Source organism: Pseudopipra pipra, chromosome 27 (genome assembly GCF_036250125.1).
Source record: "Pseudopipra pipra isolate bDixPip1 chromosome 27, bDixPip1.hap1, whole genome shotgun sequence".
Taxonomy (NCBI): Eukaryota; Metazoa; Chordata; class Aves; order Passeriformes; family Pipridae; genus Pseudopipra; species Pseudopipra pipra.
In genome coordinates this window covers 3,866,885-3,888,138 of record NC_087575.1, presented here as the reverse complement: position 1 = coordinate 3,888,138, position 21,254 = coordinate 3,866,885, and the positions used below count along the sequence as shown (strand labels likewise).

At 55.1% G+C, this 21,254-nt stretch overlaps 2 protein-coding genes across 2 annotated transcripts in view; both read left to right on the top strand.

Moving 5' to 3' along the window:
* Positions 1–18,832, top strand: part of LOC135403211 (fibrillin-2-like) — a 71,603-nt gene extending 52,771 nt beyond the window's left edge. Inside the window, exons 9-21 of the mRNA XM_064636948.1 lie at positions 335–415; positions 3,172–3,324; positions 4,726–4,923; positions 5,868–6,011; positions 7,501–7,620; positions 8,280–8,405; positions 8,988–9,110; positions 10,425–10,700; positions 11,601–11,654; positions 14,092–14,217; positions 15,077–15,202; positions 17,325–17,444; positions 18,828–18,832. Coding sequence (XP_064493018.1) covers positions 335–415; positions 3,172–3,324; positions 4,726–4,923; positions 5,868–6,011; positions 7,501–7,620; positions 8,280–8,405; positions 8,988–9,110; positions 10,425–10,700; positions 11,601–11,654; positions 14,092–14,217; positions 15,077–15,202; positions 17,325–17,444; positions 18,828–18,832 — 1,652 coding nt within the window. The remainder of the gene's footprint in view (positions 1–334; positions 416–3,171; positions 3,325–4,725; positions 4,924–5,867; positions 6,012–7,500; positions 7,621–8,279; positions 8,406–8,987; positions 9,111–10,424; positions 10,701–11,600; positions 11,655–14,091; positions 14,218–15,076; positions 15,203–17,324; positions 17,445–18,827) is intronic.
* Positions 18,833–18,965: 133 nt separating this feature from the next.
* The window catches only part of FBN3 (fibrillin 3), a 47,620-nt gene continuing 45,331 nt past the window's right edge, over positions 18,966–21,254 (top strand). The window contains exons 1-3 of the mRNA XM_064637195.1: positions 18,966–19,098; positions 20,043–20,093; positions 20,454–20,579. Of these exons, the coding sequence (XP_064493265.1) occupies positions 18,966–19,098; positions 20,043–20,093; positions 20,454–20,579 (310 nt within the window). The remainder of the gene's footprint in view (positions 19,099–20,042; positions 20,094–20,453; positions 20,580–21,254) is intronic.

Below are 21,254 nucleotides of genomic sequence, written 5' to 3'. Positions count from 1 at the left end.
GACCACATGGAATGGGAAGAGAGGGTGTGGAATGGGAAGTTAGGGATAAGCCACCCTGGATAACCTTCTATCCTGCTCCTCCTGGGCACCAGGACACGCTCCCCGTGGCCCAGCTGGAGTGCAAACCCTGCAAGATCCCAGTGGAAGGTCCCAAAACTCCATCTCCTGCCTCGTAAACCCTCCCCAGCCTTTCTGACCCAGAGACCTCAGCCAGACCTGGGGCTCCATCCCCCACCTCCGGGCACCCTCTAATCCCACTTGGAATTGCCCCTCCTGTCTCTCTGCAGCATTTTCTGCTTTCCTGAGGGGTTTTTGTGGAAACCCGTTCCCGAAGCAGCAGAGGAGGAGGAGGAGGAGGAGGAGGAGGAGGAGGAGGAGGGCAGGACAGGACAAGCTGTTCTCCCACCTCCAGCGTGTGGGTGGCCCTGGAGGAGCTCACACAGGGACTGCAGGGACACAACTCTTCCCACCCACCCCTCTCCCTGCCCGAGGCAGCTGCAGATGAGTTTTTAATTAGCTCTGACCTTCATTTCGGAGCGGGATTGTTGCAAACCGCGGCGGAGCAGCTGAGTTTAATCACCGGGGGCCAGACGGAACAAGGGCTGGAGCGTTTCCCCCGTGTCACACGAACTGCTGTGACCCCTCCCCGCCTTGTCACACTTGTCAGCACTTTGTCTGGCCGTGGGGAAGGAGCCTGAGCTCTCCAAGCCTTCCCTGGCTGTCACCCTGCCTGCCAGCCTTGGGGACATCCAGCAGGGACGAAAGGAGCTGGGTGGGGGTCTCTGATGCCCCCCGAAGGGTTTGTTTATTCCAAACTACCCCCCTCGGGTCTAGGAGTTGGTTTAAGCTCAGCCCTGAGCCCTCACAAGGGTGACTCCCATCAGGGGGTCGAGGGGTGGCTTTTCCAAGTGGTCCCAAAATCCTGCCCTGGGTTGGTCAGAGAGGAGCTGCTTTTGGGAGTCAGAGGGGGCTACGGAGAATCATGGAGTGGTTTGGGGTGAAAGGGACCTTAAAGCTCAACCAGTCCCACCCCCTGGGCTTTCACTAGCCCAGGTTGCTCCAGCCTGGCCTTGGACGCTTTCCAGGGATGGGGCAGCCACAGCTGCTCTGAGAATTCCATCCCAGCCCCTCCCCACCCTGCCAGGGAGGAATTTCTCCCGAATATCCCACCTAACCCTGCCCTCTGGCAGTGGGAAGCCATTCCCCCCTTGTCCTGTCCCTCCACTTCTGCTGGATTACTGAAAATTCCCAAAACCAAGTAACCCCTGTGTGGAAACACAGCCCTGCCACCCCCCAGCACCTGCTGGAACCTGCAGAGACGTGGGCAGTGCTCTTGCTTCACCAGAGATCAAGGCTTTGGGATGACCCAGGTGGCTTGTACTTCCCATCTTTAGGATTAGGAGCCAATCCAGTGTTGCATCAACCCCCTCTCTCAAATTTCCCTCCTCCAGGTGTGGCTTTGGTGGATAAAGTTTCCAAGGAGGGACCAGTTCCTGCTGAGGGGTGGGAGGGCTGTGCTTGAGGAAAGAGCTGCTGGTTTAGCCCCCCTGGCTTTAGATGGGGTTGGTGTCCTCTGCAGGGCTCTGGGATGGGACCACAGCCCACGGATCCGACAGCTCCAGGCAATTCATCTCCATTAGAGCCCAGGCTGATGTCAGCCCAGAGCCACAGCTGACACAGCAGAGGAGACTTTCTCCCTCATTAATCTCGTGGAGATGAGGGAGTGGAAGGTTCCAGGTTTTTCCTGGAGCTCTTGGTGCCAGGTGGAGCCTGCCAGACGTGTGAAAGACCCTCAGTCTGCTGGGCCTGGTCCAGAAGCCACACACACCCCACCCCGGTGCCAGGCTCGGTGTCTGTGGCTTTGACCACCATCCAGGGCTCCTTCTCCTCCCAGCTCAGTCCAGCCTGTGGGAATCAGCCCATGGCCTGAAACAGGAACAGGCTGGGCCGGAGGGATGTGGGATTGGGAACAGCTCCAGTCCCAGGAGATGCTGGGACCGCCGGGTGCTGGCAGGGAAAGCTTCCCCACGGGAAACCTGGGGTGTGGGACAGTTCTGGGAAGGTCCTTGCTTGGACCTGAGGTTTGCAGGACGCGCTGGACGGTGGTGGCAGCGCTGAGGGTCACTGGGAGGGTTGGACCTGGTCCCTCAGCCTCAGAGGGGGGTGGGAAATGTCCAACCACCTTGGTCTGGCGGTTCCCAGGGAAAACCAGGAGCAGGACTGTGCAGCCAAAGCTTCAGGAGTGGAGCAGGAATGGCTGGGGAACGTCCTCTCGCTGCCTGGGAACCCCTGAAATAGGAGCAGGAGGCAGTGCTGGGTTGTTTTTATGGCAGAGAAATGGTTTTGGTGGCAGGAGTCAGGGGCAAATACACCACTCTGGGTCCCACAGCCCGAGAGAGGGGAAGATGCTGCTCCTCCTGTGGCCAAATTCGGGGCCTGTTGTGGTGTTACATTGGCCAGTGGCCAAACCTTGGTCACAAAATGGAACATAAATGAGCAAGGCAGACACAAGCAGCAGAGGAGGAACCTGAGGAATGGACATCTCAGCCCCAGGATGCAAATTTGTTGAATTTAGCCCAGAATAGTTCATCTGTCCAGCAGGGGAAGAGTCAAGGTTCCACCTCCCCTCTCCCAGCTGGTGTGGGCTCAGTGGGGGAACCTGCCCCTGGCATCTCTTACCAGCCCAGAAACTGTAGAGAGGGAGAAGGGAGACACCTGGAAATAATCCAGATTTTGGGGGAAGGTGAGGAAGCCTGGGATGAGATGAGGGATCTCACCTGTTTTCTGCTCTGTAAATCCACCCAGAGTCAGCTGGGTCAGTTCGTCCTTCCTGCAGGGCAAGGAGGGATTGCCCACGTGCTGCCTGTGCCTGGCTCTTGGTCTGGCTGGTTTTAAGAGCCTAAATGGGAGGCTGGGGCTGTCTGGGAGAACAGGACTGGGACTGGGAGGATGAGATTTAATCCTGGGAATGAGTCCTGGCCCTACCTGAAGCATCGATGTGCTCCGGAGGGAGGTGCTGGAGAACCTCACGACGCGGGAGGACGAGGCAGAATGAGGGGCTGGGTTGGGATACGGGGCAGCCAGAAGAGAATGAGCCCTCAGAAGGCCACCAGGGTGCTGTGCTGGCACATAGTGCTGGCACATTGTGACGGTGTCTCCCCCTCTCCTCAGACCAGCGCATCGGGACGTGTTTCTCGGCGCTCATCGGGGGCCGCTGTGCCGGGGACCTGCCGGGCCAGTACACCAGGATGCAGTGCTGCTGCGACTCGGGGCGCTGCTGGGCCATCGGCCAGACCCCCGAGATGTGCCCTGTGAGGGGCTCTGGTGAGTGCCACCCCACAGCTCTGCCGCTGCCCGGGCAGCTCCAGCCTGTGCCAACCCCGGCGGAGCCACCGGCGCGATGTGGGGAATCCTGGAATCCAGGGGGAGGGTTGGGTGGGGTGTTATGGAAGAGTGATATCCATTATTATTGTTTCTTCCTCCCCAGAGGGTGGTGGGCACTGAACAGGCTCCCCGTGGAATGGTTATTTCCCAAGGCTGCCAGAGCTCCAGGAGGGTTTGGATGATCCTCTGAGGGATTGCTGGGGTGTCCTGATGATCCCTGGGGGTCCCTTCCTGCTCAGGATATTCCAGGATTCTACAGAAATCCTGCTGCATTGTTGCTGTGGATGTTTCTGTGTTTGTAGGGGACAAATGAAGGCCCAACTCCTTAAATAAAGAGGGGCAGGGGGTGGAGAAGAACAAAGGAAAACCCTGGGGAACATGTCCAGAACTCTTGGATAACACTCTGAGGGACAGGGGGGGATTTGGGGTGTCCTGTGCAGGGCCAGGAGTTGGACTGGATGATCCTTGTCGTCCCTTCCAACTCAGCATATTCTGTGATTGGAAAAGCCCTCCAGGATCATCAGGTCCAACCGTCCCCCAGCACTGCCAAGGCCACCACTAACCCCCCCTGTCCCCAAGTGTCACCTCCACACGTCTGTTAAACCCCTCCAGGAGTGGGGACTCCACCACTGCCCTGGGCAGCCTGTGCCAATGCCTGCCCACCCTTTCCATGAAGAAATTCCCCCTGATCCCCAACCTACACCTCCCCTGGCACAGCTTGAGGCCGTTTCCTCTCGTCCTGTCGCTTCTTACCTGGGAGAAAATCCCACCCCCCATCCATGGAACACCCAGGGAAGGTCACCTGGGGATGCTGGTTCTCCTGCCTGGGTCTCAGCTGAAGCTGAGCCAGATGAGCCGAGCCAAGGCAGGAATTCATCCCTTTCCTCCCACTGCTTCAGCTCTCCTTGGCTCCCACCATAACTGAACCTTGGGATGAGCCCAGGCAGCGGGAGGCCTGGAGGAGTCCCAGAGGTGTAGATCCATCTCTCTGCATCTGGAGGAGGCCCAGAGATGTAGATACATCTCTCTGCATCTCTTTTTTCACCCCTAACCCCGAGCAGGGCAGAGCTATTCGATGCCTGGCACCTCCTGTGTGTCCCATCCTTCCTGGCAGGAAGGGAGCCCGCGGTGCCAGCTGTGCCAAGCGCCCCAAAAACCTGCTGCCAGACACTCTGGCGAGCTGTATGTCCTCACCTGCTGCGGGGTGAAGGGTGTTCAAGCCCTCCCCACCCCGTGTGCCCCATTCCCACCACACCCACCCGCTCGGCTCCCCGCGGATCCGTCCCCATCCCGGGATCCAGGCCCCTCAGGAGAAGCCCTGAGGCAGCTGTTTTGTTTCAGACGAGTACCGCAGGCTCTGCATCGAGGGACTCCCGGTCGTGCCAGGCTTCCCTGGGAACTTTCCAGGAATCCCTGGATTCGGGCCCAACGGCGTCGGGCCGGGACTCAACGGGCCCGGAGGCATCGGACCAAACGGGGCGAACGGACAAGGCGGGATCCCAGGGCTGCCTGGAATGGGCCCAGGAAGCTCGAGCATTGGTAATTAAACTCCTTTCTCCTCGTGCTGACCCCTCTTTAGGCTGCCTGGCTGGGAGCAGAGCGTGTTCCTTCGTGCTGGAATGCTGCTCCCGGCACACCCGCGTTCTTCGACAGCTCCACGGTGTGTCCCGACCCTGAAGGGGGGAGTGGTGGGATGTGACAGGAACACTGTGCAGGACACTGAGCCCAAAAAACACATCAAACAGTGTCTGCTGGCACGGCAGCACGGCCGGGGTCGGCTCCAGTCTGGAATCTCTCCCCAGTCACCCAACAGGAACGAAGCCTTTCAAACAATTACCGGACGGGAACAAAGCTTTCACGTCACCACCTCACCCTCTGCCTCCCCAAAACAAAGCTGCTCCCCCACCAGCTTGGACCCCCCTGTGGTGTGCACCCCAATGCAGCTCCTTGCTGAGGGCTGAAGCTTGTGGGGATGCGCTGGGTGGCCCCAAATATTGACCCCCACCTTGTTTTGGAGGGGCTTGGAATTGATTCCCGTCCGATCCCAGTCGGGTGGGATTGATTCCCATCTGATTTCAGAGGGGCTGGGATGGATTCCCACCTTGTCTCAGAGAGGCTGAGCCCCCCTTGTGCCTGGTGGTGGTTTTGTCAAGGCATATCCCAGAGATTTTCCAAGGCCTTTGGCCCTGGGATGAGCTCAGCTGGTCCCAGCAGGGTGCTGATAACACCAGGCTGGTGGCTTTGATCTCTGTATGGGCCAGTCACTTCAGAGCTGGACTTGATGGTCTTTGTGGGTCCCTTCCAGCTCAGAACAGTGGGGAGGGGGCACAGCAGCCCCTTGTAGACCCTTCTGGGTCTCGGGATCCTGCTCAGGGCCCAGGAGCATTTTGGGGCTGTCGCGGTTCCGATGTCCCCACCCTGAGCCCTGGGGACAACCGAGGGCTCCGGAACCTTCTCCCTGATGCTGTTTCTGTGCTTCCCAGGAACTGCCACGTTGAACCAGACCATTGACATCTGCAAGCACTTCACCAACCTGTGCCTGAACGGGCGCTGCATCCCCACCCCGTCCAGCTACCGCTGCGAGTGCAACATGGGCTACAAGCAGGACGTGCGTGGGGAGTGCATTGGTGAGTGGCCTCTGCTCCACATGGGCCCTGGGCCTGCTCCTAAAGCACCTCCAGCTGCTGCCCCAACACCAGGGAGGGTTGGGATGGATCTCAGGGAAAGGTTCTTCCTCCCCAGAGGGTGGTGGGCACTGCCCAGGCTCCCCAGGGCAGTGGGCACGGCCCCAAGGCTACCAGAGCTCCAGGAGGGTTTGGATGATCCTCTGAGGGATTGTTGGGGTGTCCTGGTGATCCCTGGGGGTCCCTTCCCGCTCAGGATATTCCAGGATTCTACAGAAATCCTGCTGCATTGTTGCTGTGGATGTTTCTGTGTTTGTAGGGGACAAATTAACCCCAACTCCTTAAATAAAGAGGGGCAGGGGGTGGAGAAGAAAAAAGCAAACCCTGGGGAACATGTCCAGAACTCTTGGACAGTGCTCTGAGGGACAGGGGGGGATTTGGGGTGTCCTGGGCAGGGCCAGGAGTTGAATTGGATGATCCTTAGGGGTCCCTTCCAGCTCAGGATGTTCCATGATTCTATGATGATTAATGAGCAATCCAGGTTAATCCAGGCTGCAACTTTGACTGGAGGAACCAAGTGAAACCTCAATTTCAACAGCCACAAAATGACACCCAAGTGCCCAGGGTGTAATTATATCCACAGTATAACCTGGAATTAGGGAAAGGTTCTTCCCCCAGAGGGTGGTTGGGCACTGCCCAGGCTCCCCAGGGCAGTGGGCACAGCCCCAAGGCTGCCAGAGCTCCAGGAGGGTTTGGATGATGCTCTGAGGGACAGGGTGTGACTCTTGGGGACAGTCCTGTGCAGGGCTGAGGGTTGCACTGGATGATCCTTGGGGGTCCCTTCCAACTCAGCATGTTCTGTGGTTCTGTGATCCCATCAGAGCTTCCCACAAGAGGCTGGAGACAGAGGGTGGAGGGATCATGTCAGGTGGGATGATGGAAAATTTTCTCTGTCCTTATGAAAATGGAACTTCAGTGACAAAGCAAAGGGAAAGTTGGTGTTTTTCTCAAGACAAACCCACAGAGATTTTCAAAGGCATTGACCTGGTGGCCTTTGATCATGGTGTGGCTTCACCAGGGAAAAAGAGGAGAGTTACAGGTGTCATCTACTTCTGCAAGGCCTTTCAGATCACTCCCTGCACCATCCTTAGCTCTGAGTTGGAGTGGTGTGGGTTGGGTGGACAAGGAATTGTCTGGAGGGTTGTGTCCAAATTATCCCAGTTCAGGTGGAAACCAGGAACGAGTGGTGGTGTCCCCAGTGGTCCACACTGGGACCAGCACTGTTAAACACCTTCCTCAGTGACACAGACTGGGATTGAGTGTCCTTGTGCAGGTGACACCGCGTTGAGGGGGATCCTTGTTGGGGTGCTGCCATCTGAGGGACCTTGCTGTCAGCACAAGGGGCTCAGCACCTTCCCAGCCATTCTTGTGCCTGTCCTGGGAGCTGGTTGTGTCTCCTGGACGCTCAGGGTTTGGTGTTTTCCCCTGGCAGATGTGGACGAGTGCTCCAGCAGCCCCTGCGTGCACGGCGACTGCGTCAACACCCCGGGCTCCTACCACTGCAAGTGCCACGAGGGCTTCCAGAGCACCCCCACCAAGCAGGCCTGCATTGGTAAGGGTTGTCCCTCTCCTTTGGATGAGCTCCAGGGGTGTCAGAGCCCTGGGAACCCAAGGGGAATGGTTCTAAAGGGGAAACTAAAGTGAGGAGTCCCCAGACACCAACCAACCTCCGGCCACGTGTGTGTGGTGGGATCTGTCTTGGAGAAGTTCCCTCTGCCCTAATCTGCCTTAAAATTGCTTGGTGACAATCAAGGAAGCCACAGAGTCCTTTCCAAGAGCAGAACTCTGTTTAAGGGATTTTATTTGGCAGAAGATGGGGTTTTGAGGCGAATCTGTATCGGTGTAGGACGCCCAGCAAGGTTGTTCTCTCAGGGCCTTGCAGCACAAAGATGAGGGACTGCTAAAAGAGAATGATGGAAAGGAAACATTCCACCACAAAGGAAACAAGAAGCAAAGGCAGATTTCCCTGTGGAATTCTTAACTTTTCCTCTCTTTCCAACCAAATGGTTTCCAAAGGACCCCTCAGTTTGCAGCGCGAAAAGCTTTCCGAATTTCCCCAACTAGATGTTTTTGAGGCGAATTCTTCTGGAGTCTGAGAGCACTTGGCTGGTTTTCTCACGGAGATTATTAAACTGGAGATTATTAAACTGGAGATTATTAAACTGGAGATTATTAAGCTGCTCCTACCTTGCTGTGTCCCTCTCCTGGCAGACATCGATGAGTGCATCATGAACGGGGTGATGTGCAGGAACGGCCGCTGCGTCAACACCGACGGCAGCTTCCAGTGCATCTGCAACGCTGGCTTTGAGATCACCCCTGATGGCAAGAACTGTGTTGGTGAGGCTCCTGGTGGCCCCTGGGGAGGTTGGGACTGGGCTGGGATTATGTTCTCCCTCGGGGTTGATGGTTGGTTTAATCAGACCTCCTTAAATCCCTTAAATCCCCTTCCTACCCCTGCACTCCCTTCAGCTCTAGGACGTCTTAAAATGAGAGAGCTCAAGTGGGAAGGGGCTTTTTATAAGGCTGTGAGTGCTCCTGTGGGTTTTGGGGTCCAGGAGCACCAGCAGGGCCGGGTTTGGAAGCAGGACATGCTCCAGCACCTGGTGTCTGAGTCTTTCACTGGCTGAGAGTACCGGGGGTGCAGCAGGACTTCTTCCCACCAGGAAAGGTGGGAAAGAAAGTTCCCAGCAGGACTTCTCCTTCTTCTCACCGGGAGAAGCAGTGGGAAGGTGCCCCTGCCCATGGCAGGGGGTTTGAGCAGATGCTGTTTAAGCTCCTTTCCACCCCAAACCATCCCTCTTCCTCAAGGAAGGAGGAAGAGTTTGCAACAAGAGTTTGAGATGGGACTCAGAGGGTTTTTGAGCACAGGAGGGTCTTGCTGCTGCTCTCAGGCTCAGCCCAGATGTTTGTCCTCCCCAGACCACGACGAGTGTGCCACCACCAACATGTGCCTCAACGGGATGTGCATCAACGAGGACGGAAGCTTCAAGTGCATCTGCAAGCCCGGATTCGTTCTGGCTCCCAACGGGCGCTACTGTGTTGGTGTGTGGATCCCTGAGCTTGTTCCCTGCCCCTTCCCATTCCCTGGGGTTACTGCTGTGACTCAGAGCACGGGGAGCTGAGAACAACCAAGGCTGTTGCCCGGCAGCTCCTGCTCTGCCACCAGAAATCTGTCTCTTCCCCCCAGAATGGGCACGAGGGAAAATGTTGATGTGTCCTTCTGCCCCTCCACGTGTCCCTCACCCCTCTCCACATGTCCCTCACCCCACTCTGTGTGTCCTTCACCCCTTTCTGTACATCCCTCACCCCTCCCCACGTGTCCCTCACCCCTCCCCACGTGTCCCTCACCCCCCTCCACCTGTCCCTCACCCCTCTTCACACCCCTCCCCACGTGTCCCTCACCCTCTCCACGTGTCCCTCACCCTCTCCACGTGTCCCTCACCCTCTCCACGTGTCCCTCACCCTCTCCACGTGTCCCTCACCCTCTCCACGTGTCCCTCACCCTCTCCACGTGTCCCTCACCCTCTCCACGTGTCCCTCACCCTCTCCACGTGTCCCTCACCCTCTCCACGTGTCCCTCACCCTCTCCACGTGTCCCTCACCCTCTCCACGTGTCCCTCACTCCTCCCCACGTGTCCCTCACCCTTCTCCACGTGTTCCTCACCCTTCTCCACGTGTCCCTCACCCTCTCCACGTGTCCTTTACCCTTCTCCCCATGTCCCTCACCCTCCCCACATGTCCCTCACCCTCCCCACGTGTCCCTCACCCTCCCCACGTGTCCCTCACTCTCTCCACATGTCCCTCACCCTCTCCACATGTCCTTTACCCCTCTCCCTGTGTCCCTCATCCCTCCCCACGTGTCCCTCACCCCTCTCCATGTGTCCCTCACCCCACTCTGTGTGTCCTTCACCCCTTTCTGTACATCCCTCACCCCTCCCCACGTGTCCTTCACCCCTCCCCACGTGTCCTTCACCCCATCTATGTGTTTTTCTGCCCTCTCCATGTGCCCTTCACCCCTTTCTGTGTGTCACTCACCCCTCCCCACATCCCTCACCCCTCTCCACATGCCCTTCACCCCTCTCCCCATGTCCCTCACCCCTCTCTACCTGTCCCTCACCCCTCTCCATGTCCTCACCCCTCCCCACGTCCCTAACCCCTCTCCACGTGTCCCTCATCCCTCCCCACGTGTCCTTCACTCCTATCTATGTGTTTTTCTGCCCTCTCCATGTGCCCTTCACCCCTTTCTGTGTGTCCCTCACCCCCCTCCACCTGTCCCTCACCCCTCTCCACCTGTCCCTCCCCACGTGTCCCCGTGGGCAGCTGACCCCCCCCGCCGGTGTCCCCTCCTTCCCTCAGACATCGACGAGTGCGAGACCCCCGGGATCTGCATGAACGGCTGGTGCATCAACACCGAGGGCTCCTTCCGCTGCGAGTGCCTGGGCGGGCTGGCCATCGGCGTGGACGGCCGGGTCTGCGTGGACACCCACATGCGCAGCACCTGCTACGGGGGCATCAAAAAGGGCACCTGCGCCCGCCCCTTCCCCGGCGCCGTCACCAAGTCCGAGTGTTGCTGTGCCAACCCGGACCACGGCTTCGGAGAGCCCTGCCAGCCCTGCCCGGCCAAGAACTCGGGTGAGCTCCGCTTCTTCTTTCTCCTCCACCCTCCGGAGGGTGGTGGGGCACTGACCAGGCTGCCCAGGGCGGTGGGTACGGCCCCAAGGCTGCCAGAGCTCCAGGAGGGTTTGGACAACACTTTCAGGCACAGGGGGGGATTGTTGGGGTGTCTGTGCAGGGCCAGGAGTTGCACTGGATGACTCTTGTGGGTCCCGTCCTCCTCAGGATATTCCAGGATTCTCCAATGATTACTGAGCAATCCAGGTTAATCCAGGCTGCAACTTTGACTGGAGGAACCAAGTGAAACCTCAGTTTCAACAGCCACAAAATGACACCCAAGTGGCCAGGGCGTAATTATATCCACAGTATAACCTGGAATTAGGGAAAGGTTCTTCCCCCAGAGGGTGGCTGGGCACTGCCCAGGCTCCCCAGGGCAGTGGGCACAGCCCCAAGGCCACCAGAGCTCCAGGAGCTTTTGGGTGATGCTCTTGGGCACATGGGGATGGTCCTCTGCAGGGCCAGGAGTTGGACTGGATGATCCTTGGGGGTCCCTTCCAACTCAGCACATTCTGTGATTCTGAGCGTGTAAAACCCCAGGAAGGTGCTCAGAACCCTCCTGATGGCTTTGGCAGCTTGGCAGTGACACAGGAAAGCCACAGGCAGGGGGAAAGGGGTGCCAGGCAGTCCACAAATGAGGGCTGGGTCCCCAAATCTGGTGCTGATCTCACGGCAGGGATGTTGGACTCCAACTGGGAGCATCAGCTTTAAAATCCACGCTGTGTGAGCACAAACAGGCCCTGCTGGGGAAGCCTGGAGCTGACATTCCAACAAACAAACAAACAAACAATAAATGCAGAGTTACTGGCACTGGGTGCAGTGCCCAGCAAAGCTCATGGCTCTGCTGTCCTTTCTCCACAGCGGAATTCCAGGCTCTCTGCAGCAGCGGCATCGGGATAACGGCTGATGGCAGAGGTTTGTGCAGCCCAAGCCCTGGACTCGTCTCCTGTCACCCTCAGGGTTTGGTCACACCCTCCTTTTGGGTTTGGTCATGTCATCTCCAGGGTTTTTTGTTTGTGGGTTTGGTTGTTTCATCTCCAGCGTTTTGGGTTTGTTGGGTTTGGTGGTTTCATCTCCAGGTTTTGGGTTTGTGGGTTTGGTGGTTTCACCTCCAGGGTTTTGGGGGTTTGTGTTTGGTGGTTTCATCTCCAGGTTTTGGGTTTGTGGGTTTGGTCATTTCATCTTCAGGTTTTGTGGGTTTGATGGTTTCATCTCCAGGGTTTTAGGTCTGAGGGTTTGGTTGTTTCACCTCCAGGGTTTTGGGTTGGTGGTTTTGGTCGTTTCATCTGCAGGTTTTAGGTTTTTGGGTTTGGTGGTTTCATCTCCAGGTTTTGGATTTGTGAGTTTGGTCATTTCATCTCCAGGTTTTGTGGGTTTGATGGTTTCATCTCCAGGGTTTTGAGTGGCACCAGGAGTGATGTGGCACCGGGAGGCTGTGCCAGGAGAGCCTTGGCACTGCTGACTGTGCTTGAGGGTTGGCACAGCCCATGTATGTGTGAGAGCTGAGCGTGAGGGGGCACAGGGGGGGCTTTCAGAGCCTGGCTGGGTTTTAATGCCTGCAAGACCCTCCCTCCGTGCCAGTGGGTGGGATGTGAGTCGGGCACAGGGAGGAGGAGAAACGGGCACTGTGGGATTTTTTCCCCCCCTCCCCAAACCACCACGAGCTGGTGTTGAGTAACTCTCCCTGAGGATTGAGGGCTGGATTCCTGGCACCCCTGTGGGAGCTGCGTTTCTGGGGATGCTCCCACGGAGTTTGGCTTCGCTCCCTGCTTTGATGGCAACGACTGAGCGTGACCAACTCCATCCTCTTGGTTGTTTCCCTCCCCTCTTGGTTGTTTCCCTCCGGCTCCTCCAGGGTGGGAGAGGGAGGTGATAAGTTTGTGTGTGTGGGGGGGTGTTGCCAAGGGGCTGCTTTGAGTCACAGTGCCAGCCCTGGGCAGTGCTTGGACCAGCAGGGAGAGAACAAAGCAGCCAGATAACAACCTCTCAAAACCTTCCAAATGGGAATGAGCCAGAGGCAAAACCCTGGTGACTTCTTGGGCTTCCAGCCAGGGCACGGTGTCCTGGCCAGAGTCAGGCTCAGGGTAATGATAAGGCTCTTTCTAGCAAGGAATTGTGTCATGTTTTAGTAGCCCAGCCCAGACTTCTCCATTCCAGAAAGACAAATGGCCAAATTAACCAGATCCATGAAAATGTGCTGGATACTTAATGAAATATCAGATGTAAGTCTTTGTGCAGGCAAGTGGATGAAGCCCAGAGAGCTCAACAGATCACATTTACTGAAACAAGAACTTCACTGATTGTATCAGTCACTTTGGCAGCTCATAAATAGACTTTGATACTAATATTTAATCAGTTTGATGGGTTATACTTCCTAAGTGAGAAATGTCTCTTTGATTCTTCAGATCTGAGAGTATGGAACTAATATATCTCTAGATGTAAATATGCATTTGACCAGAATCTCTTGGTCTTCATCCACCTTTAACATATTAAAATCAATACAGCATAAAATAGTCTGAAAATATATATATGTATAAAGCCCTGGTCAGCCCAGCCCTGCCCACAGGCACACTCCAAGCTCTCCAGGGCTGCTTTTCCCTGGATGGAACTGAACTCCAACTGCCTGGAGACAAAGGCCAGCAGTGTCTGGGAAGGGCTGGCCTGGGTCTGTGGCCATCTGGCACCGTGGCACTGCCAGGGCACTGCTGGGCCTGCCCTGGGCTGGTTCTTGCCAGGGTGAAACCTCTTTGCCCAGACTCCAAAACAAGCAGGGAGGTGATGCTGCTGCAGAGGAAGAGGTGCTGCCCACCTGGCTGCCACCCTTCTGGGGCACTTGGTGCTGAATGCAGGGATAATTAATCCCAGAGCTGAGCACCGGGATAAAGGTGCTCTTGGAAGACTCAGGAATGTGACAGAAGGAGCTGAGAGCCCTCCTGGAACTGGGCTTATCTCATCCCCTCATCCAGCTCCTCCTGAGCTCAGAGCTCTGTGCCAGATCAGCTGTGTATCCCCAGCTCCACAGCTCCAGAGGGAGAGGAACAACGTTCCCCAGGATATACTGGATCAAAGCAGGAAAGTAGGCAGGACAGGGGGAAGTGGTGGATGCCCCTGCTGGGATGTGCTCAAGGCCAGGCATGACAGGGCTTGGAGCAACCTGGGCTAGTGGAGGTGTCCCTGCCCATGGCAGGGGGTGGGACTGGGTGGGCTTTAAGGTCCCTTCCCACCCAAACCAGTCTGGGATTGTGCTTCTGGCTGTGGGTGGACACCGAGGAACGATGAGGGCTGGGGAGATGGGATGTTCTGGTGTTTCCCTTCGCCGTGGTCCATCCCATTTGACTTTTCTCTCTGCCAGACATCAACGAGTGTGCCCTGAACCCGGACATCTGCCCCAACGGGATGTGTGAGAACCTGCGGGGCAGCTACCGCTGCATCTGCAACCTGGGCTACGAGTCCGACCCCACGGGCAAGAACTGCGTGGGTGAGTCCAGGGCACGGGCTGGGCAGAGGGGGGCAGGAGCCAGAACCTCCAGGTGATGCCCACAAGCCCTGTGCCCGCTCAGTGCTGCCTCATTGTGCTGGTTTAAAGGTGAACCAGCAGGGGAAATGAACTCAACTCAAAGGAGAGGTTATAAGTCAGAATAACGATTTAATAAAATAATACAATAAGTACGATTATACAGACAAACAGTTGGTTTTAACCCACAAAACCCAAATGTATAACCCAGCACCCTGGGGCATGAACAGAGTGGTGTTCTTTGGGCCCCTCTGAGCCCAAAGTAAAAGGAGAGGGGAAAAAACCTGTTGGTGAGAGTGCTGGTGCAGTCTGGTTGAGAGTGGTGGTCTCAGTCTGGTTGAGAGCAGTGATCTGCAGTCTTCCTCTGGATCCCACCAGTGGTTAAAAAAGTCCCAAGACCCCAAGATTATATATCCTCAGGTTCAGGCAGGAATGCCCAGTGCCTCCCTCAGGGGGGGAGTTCCACACTGGGTGTGAGGACAGGAGCACCCTCCTCTCTCCCAGGCCTCTGAACACCCAGTTTATGGCCTGAGGAGTCAGGGCTGCTCTGGGCAGAGGGTGTAAATGGTCTGTTGATAACAGTTTCTGGGCAATGGCATGGAAGGCTGTAGAATGCCCAGTTTTGGGTTGCACCCATGCAGTGATGAACTGGTCCCAGCTGTTCTAACCAGGACACTCACGAAGGTGCCCGTGAGAACCCGCACAGACGTGATTGAATGTCTTGGGTTGTCTCACTGTGAGGGTGGAGCTGAACTTCTGCTCCTCCCAGGCTCTGTGGGGCTGGTGCTGTGGCTCAGGAACCCCTTCTCTCCCCTGTCCCCAGATGTTGATGAGTGCACCGTCAACCGTCTGCTGTGCGACAACGGGCTGTGCAGGAACACCCCCGGCAGCTACACCTGCACCTGCCCCAAGGGCTTCGTCTTCAGGACAGAGACGGACACCTGTGAAGGTAACGGGGCTCTGGAGCCACCACAAACAGCTCCACGGGGTGGAAAAACCCGTGGCCTGAGGGCCTGCCTGAAAGGCAGCTCAAGGGCTGCCATGGCTTTGGTTCCCTTTCGACCACAGCGCTTGGGACTTGAGCATCTCCAGGGGTTTGGGTTGGGGGGTTTGGTGGTTTCATCTCCAGCTTTTAGGTTGGTGGGTTTGGTTGCTTCATCTCTGGTTTTTGGGTTTGATGGTTGCATCTCCAGGTTTTGGGTTTGTGGGGTTGGTGGTTTTATCTTCAGGGTTTTGGGTTGGTGGGTTTGATGGTTTCATCTCCAGGGTTTTGAGTTTGTGGCTTTGGTTGTTTCATCTTCAGGTTTTGGGTTTGTGGATTTGATGGTTTCATCTCCAGGGTTTGTGGGTTTGGTGGTTTCATCTCCAGGGGTTTGGGTTGGGGGGTTTGGTGGTTTCATCTCCAGCTTTTAGGTTGGTGGGTTTGGATGCTTCATCTCTGGTTTTTGGGTTTGATGGTTGCATCTCCAGGGTTTGGGTTTGGTGGTTTCATCTCCAGGGTTTTGGGTTTCTGCATTCGATGGTTTCATCTCCAGCTTTTGGGTTTGTGGGGTGGGTGGTTTTATCTTCAGGGTTTGGGATTGGTGGTTTTGGTGGTTTCATCTCCAGCTTTTGGGTTTGTGGGGTTGGTGGTTTTATCTTCAGGGTTTTGGGTTGGTGGGTTTGATGGTTTCATCTCCAGGGTTTGTGGCTTTGGTGGTTTCATCTCCAGGGTTTGTGGCTTTGGTGGTTTCATCTCCAGCTTTTGGGTTTTTGGGTTTGATGGTTTCATCTCCAGCTTTTGGCTTTGGTCATTTTATCTCCAAGTTTTGGGTTTGGTCATTTTATCTCCAGGATTTGGGGTTTGTGGGTTTGGTCATTTCATCTCCAGCTTTTGGGTTTGTGGGTTTGGGGTTTTTTTTCCCTAAGGTGAAGTTTCACACTTCCATCAAAGGAGTGGACACCCAAACCCAGAACATCTGGGCTTTTCAGTGCCTGCAAACCAGAACCATTTCCTCCAGGCCCCTGAAATTTTAGCTGAAGCCTGACCAAAATTGCAAGTTTTAGGGCATTTGATTGAAAGGTTGGGTTTTGGAGTGGGAGAAATTGTTTCCTGTCCACAAAGTCCTCAGATATTTGAGAACTGGCACTTGGCACAGAAAAGTTTAGTGAAAAAAAGCAGATTTTCTGTAAAGGAGGTGAAAAATGGCATTTTATACATTTTATATCCTTCATAGATGATTATATATTTCACATATTATTGTATTTTCTATTTTAGATATTTTAGATATTTAGATATTACACCTTTTATATCCTTACATATCCTTCATAGATTATTATATATTTTACATATTATTGTATTTTATATTTTAACTATTTTATATATTTATATATTACACATTTTATATATTTATATCCTTCATAGATTATTATATATTTTACATATTATTTTATTTTATATTTTAACTATTTTATATATTTATATATTACACATTTTATATATTTATATCCTTCATAGATTATTATATATTTTACATATTATTGTATTTTATATTTTAGCTATTTATATATTACACATTTTATACATTTTATATCCTTACATATCCTTCATAGATTATTCTATCTTTTACATATTACTGTATTTCATATTTTAGCTATTTCAGATATTTGTATATTACCCATTTTATATCTTTTATATCCTTACATATCCTTCATAGGTTATTATATTTTATATTTTAGCTATTTTAGATATTTAGATATTACACATTTTATACATTTTATATCCTTCAGAGATGATTATATATTTTACATATTATTGTATTTTCTATTTTAGATATTTTAGATATTTATTTCACATTTTATACCCTTCACAGACTATTACATCTTTCACATATTATTTTTCATATCTTTTATTTCATTCCCATATTTAAAAAAATAACTTAAAAACTCAATTAAAACCCCCCATCTCCACGTTCTTTGCTGCCACCTCCCCCAGTTCTGAGCCCAGAAATTTATCCCCCCTGGTGACTGTCCCTTTGTCCCCCTGGTGACTGTCCCTTTGTCCCCCCATGACAGTCCCTTTGTCCCCCCAGACATCAACGAGTGCACGTCCAACCCGTGTGTGAACGGCGTGTGCCGGAACAACGCCGGCTCCTTCGCCTGCGAGTGCTCCCCTGGCAGCAAACTGGACCCCACTGGCACCATCTGCGTGGGTAAGGAGGGACCTTCTCCTGGACTTCTCCCAGTGCCCACCAGCACCCCTGGCTGGGCATCCTTGGCGCCTTCCTGGCATTCCGAGTGCACGGATGGTGGGATGAGGGGGACCGGCCTCAAGCTGGAGGAGGGAAGGGTTAGGTTGGGTGTTGGGGGGGTTAAATTCCTCCCTGGGAGGAGGGAAGCAAACACCTCTCAGAGCTGTGGAATCGTGGAACGGTTTGGGTTGGAAGGGATCAAAAAGATCACAGAATTCCAACCCTTCCCCGGGAGAGGGAGGAGGCCCTGGAATGGTTTTCCCAGGGAAGCTGTGGCTGCCCCTGGATCCCTGGAAGTGTCCAAGGTCAGGTTGGAGAAGAAAAGGTTCCAAGGAGACCTTAGAGCTCCTTCCGGGGCCTGAAGGGGCTCCAGGAGAGCTGGAGAGGGATTTGGGACAAGGGATGGAGGGACAGGACAAGGGGGAATGGCTTCCCACTGCCAAAGGGATAGATGGGATATTGGGAAGGAATTCTTGGCTGTGAGGGTGGGGAGGCCCTGGCACAGGTTTTCCCAGAGAAGCTGTGGCTGCTCCATCCCAGAAAGTGTCCAAGGAGAAGAGAAGGCTCCAGGGAGACCTGAGAGCCCCTCCCAGGGCCTGAAAGGGCTCCAGGAGAGCTGGAGAGGGACTTGGGACAAGGGATAGAGGGGACAGGACACAGGGAATGGCTTCCCACTGCCAGAGGGCAGGGTTAGGTGGGATATCAGGAAGGAATTCCTGGTTGTGAGGGTGGGGAGGCCCTGGCACAGGTTTTCCCAGAGAAGCTGTGGCTGCTCCATCCCTGGAAGTGTCCAAGGCCAGCTTGGAGCAACCTGGGCTAGTGGAAGGTGTCCCTGCCCATGGCAGGGGATGAACTTTAAGGTCCCTTCCGACCGAAACCAGTTTGGGATTCCATGATCCTTTGACATCTCTCCTTCCCACTCAGTGTTCCCTTGGAGTTTGGTGCCAATTAATGTCTCTCCTGCCTCCAGGGAACCCGGAAAGCTGCAGCCTCAGGCTGTGCTGCACCCCCACACGGGGTCCCAGGGGAACCCAGGGTCCCTATGGGGTGCCAGGGGATCCTTTAGGGCATCAGGATGGTGGGTTCTCCCTCAGCAGATGGGTTGGGGGTGTGGTGACATTAAAGGCACGTCGAGAAAAAGTGGATCCTTTGTCATCAAGGCCATGGGAAGGTTCCCACTTCCCACTCCTCGATGGTCAGGGCCTTGCAAAGCATCACAGGACAGACGGATAAAGGACTATTTCCACCCAGAAAAGGAGCAGGTTGAGAATGGGAAAAGGGCAGGACAGGGCTCTGGGGACCAGCAGGGTTTGTGTCCCTGCTGGAACCCACTTGGCCCCACAGATTGAAGGACAGAGTGACCCCAAGGACCAACAGCCACCTTGCAGCCAGAGAGGGTTCCAGGGCTGCTCCTCAGGGTTCCATGAACCTGGGAGTGGAGCAGCTCCTCACTCTCTCCTTGTCTTCATCCCTGCAGACAGCATGAAAGGGACCTGCTGGCTCAACATCCAGGACGGGCGCTGCGAGGTGAACATCAACGGGGCCACGCTCAAGTCGGAGTGTTGTGCCACCCTGGGGGCAGCCTGGGGCAGCCCCTGCGAGCGCTGCGAGATCGGTGAGGCCCTGCCTGGCACGGGGATCCCCCAGGGGATGCCTGGAGCTGTGCCAGGGGGGTTTGGGATGGATCTCAGGGAAAGGTTCTTCATCCACAGAGGGTGGTGGGTACTGACCAGGCTCCCCAGGGCAGTGGGGACAGGACCAAGGCTGCCAGAGCTCCAGGAGGGTTTATACAACACTCTGAGGGACAGGGTGGGATCATTGGGGTGTCCTGATGATCCCTGGGGGTCCCTTCCCACTCAGGATATTCTGGGATTCTCTGAATAAATCCAGTCTCCATCTCTGTCTTATCCATTCCCCTCCCACTTGCTTTCGTAAATCCAGGAATTGTGCTTTAACCTGTAGGATCCCTGATAAATTCCAGCTGCTCTGAAATCCTTCCCTGCTCCGTGTTGCCCATTTTTTCCATGGAAATCCATGGAGCTGTGCCAGGGGAGGTTTGGGATGGATCTCAGGGAAAGGTTCTTCCTCCCCAGAGGATGGTGGGGCACTGACCAGGCTCCCCATGGAATGGTTATTTCCCAAGGCTGCCAGAGCTCCAGGAGGGTTTGGATGATCCTCTGAGGGATTGCTGGGGTGTCCTGATGATCCCTGAGGGTCCCTTCCCGCTCAGGATATTCCAGGATTCTACACAAATCCTGCTGCATTGTTGCTGTGGATGTTTCTGTGTTTGTAGGGGACAAATTAAGCCCCAACTCCTTGAATAAAGAGAGGCAGGGGGTGAAGAAGAACAAAGGAAAACCCTGGGGAACATGTCCAGAACTCTTGGACGACGCTCTGAGAGACAGGGTGGGATTGTTGGGGTGTCCTGTGCAGGACCAGGAGCTGGACTGGATGATCCTTGTGGGACCCTCCCAGCTCAGGATATTCCCTGATTCTCTGGGAGATCAGGAAGGCAGGAGCAGCCCGTTCCTCTGCTGACATTCCCATCTTTCCTTGCAGACACTGCCTGTCCCCGGGGATACGCCCGGATGAAGGGGGTCACCTGTGAAGGTACAGCTGCAGCAGGACACGGGAAACTTTCCCTTGGGATCGTGGTCACTGTTCATTTGCTGCTATCCTGCCTCTCCAAGTCTGGGAGGGGAGGTTCTACACCTTCTGGCCTTTTGTTGGACTCTGTGGATGTGTGGCCTCTGTCTGTCTGTCTGTCTGTCTGTCTGTCTGTGCTCAGCCCCTGGCTGGGCTTGGCTGTGGCCGTGCAGGGACAATGTGCTTTTCGTGGAGCGAGCTGTCACTTTTTAGTCTGGCAGGGCAGCTCTGGGCTCCTTCCATCTCCTCCAGGAGCCCCTGGAGGCCGTGCTGGCCTTGTCCCCGTGCCAGTCTCACGCCCTTCTCCTGCTCCTGTGCCCACAGATGTGAACGAGTGTGAGGTGTTCCCCGGCGTCTGCCCCAACGGGCGCTGCGTCAACTCCGCCGGCTCCTTCCGCTGCGAGTGCCCCGAGGGGCTGACCCTGGATGGCACTGCCAGGACGTGTGTGGGTAAGGGCACCTCCTCTCACCCAGATCCTGGCCCCTCTCCCCCCCTCCCTGCCACGTGCAGCGGGAATTCTTGGGAATCGAGTGGTGGCATCTTTGGGAAGGGCACCAAAACCCGGCAGCTGAACCGAGGCAAAGCTGCCACAGCTTCGTGTCCCCGAGTCCAGCAGTTGTTCTTCCTGGGGGGACTTCAGAAGTGGCCAAATCACCTAATTTTGATTACTCCTAGGCACACAGGGACAAACCTCTGCCCTTCCCAGGGACCATCTGTGTTTCCAGCACCAGGGAGGGGCCATTCGCCGGCCCTGTTGCCAGCAGACCCAGGCTGGTTGTGTCCATGCTGTGAAATCTCTCACAGCATTCCAAAAAAAAAAAGGGAATGGCACTGGAACAGGCTCCTCAGGGCAGTGGTTGAGCATCCAACCCTGACAGGATTCAAGGAGTGTTTGGACAATGCTCCAAGGGACATGATGGGATTGTTGGGGTGTCCAGTGCAGGGCTAAGGGTTGGGCTGGATGATCCCTGTGGGTCCCTTCCAGCTCAGGATATTCCATGGTTCTGTGAGAAGGGTCTGTGGGGCACCAGAAGCCCCCATGGGAAGCTCTGGTGTGAAGGAGAGGTCGGTGCCTGACCTGCCTGGGGAAACACCGGCCCTTGGAGAAAGAAATGAAGGTCCCA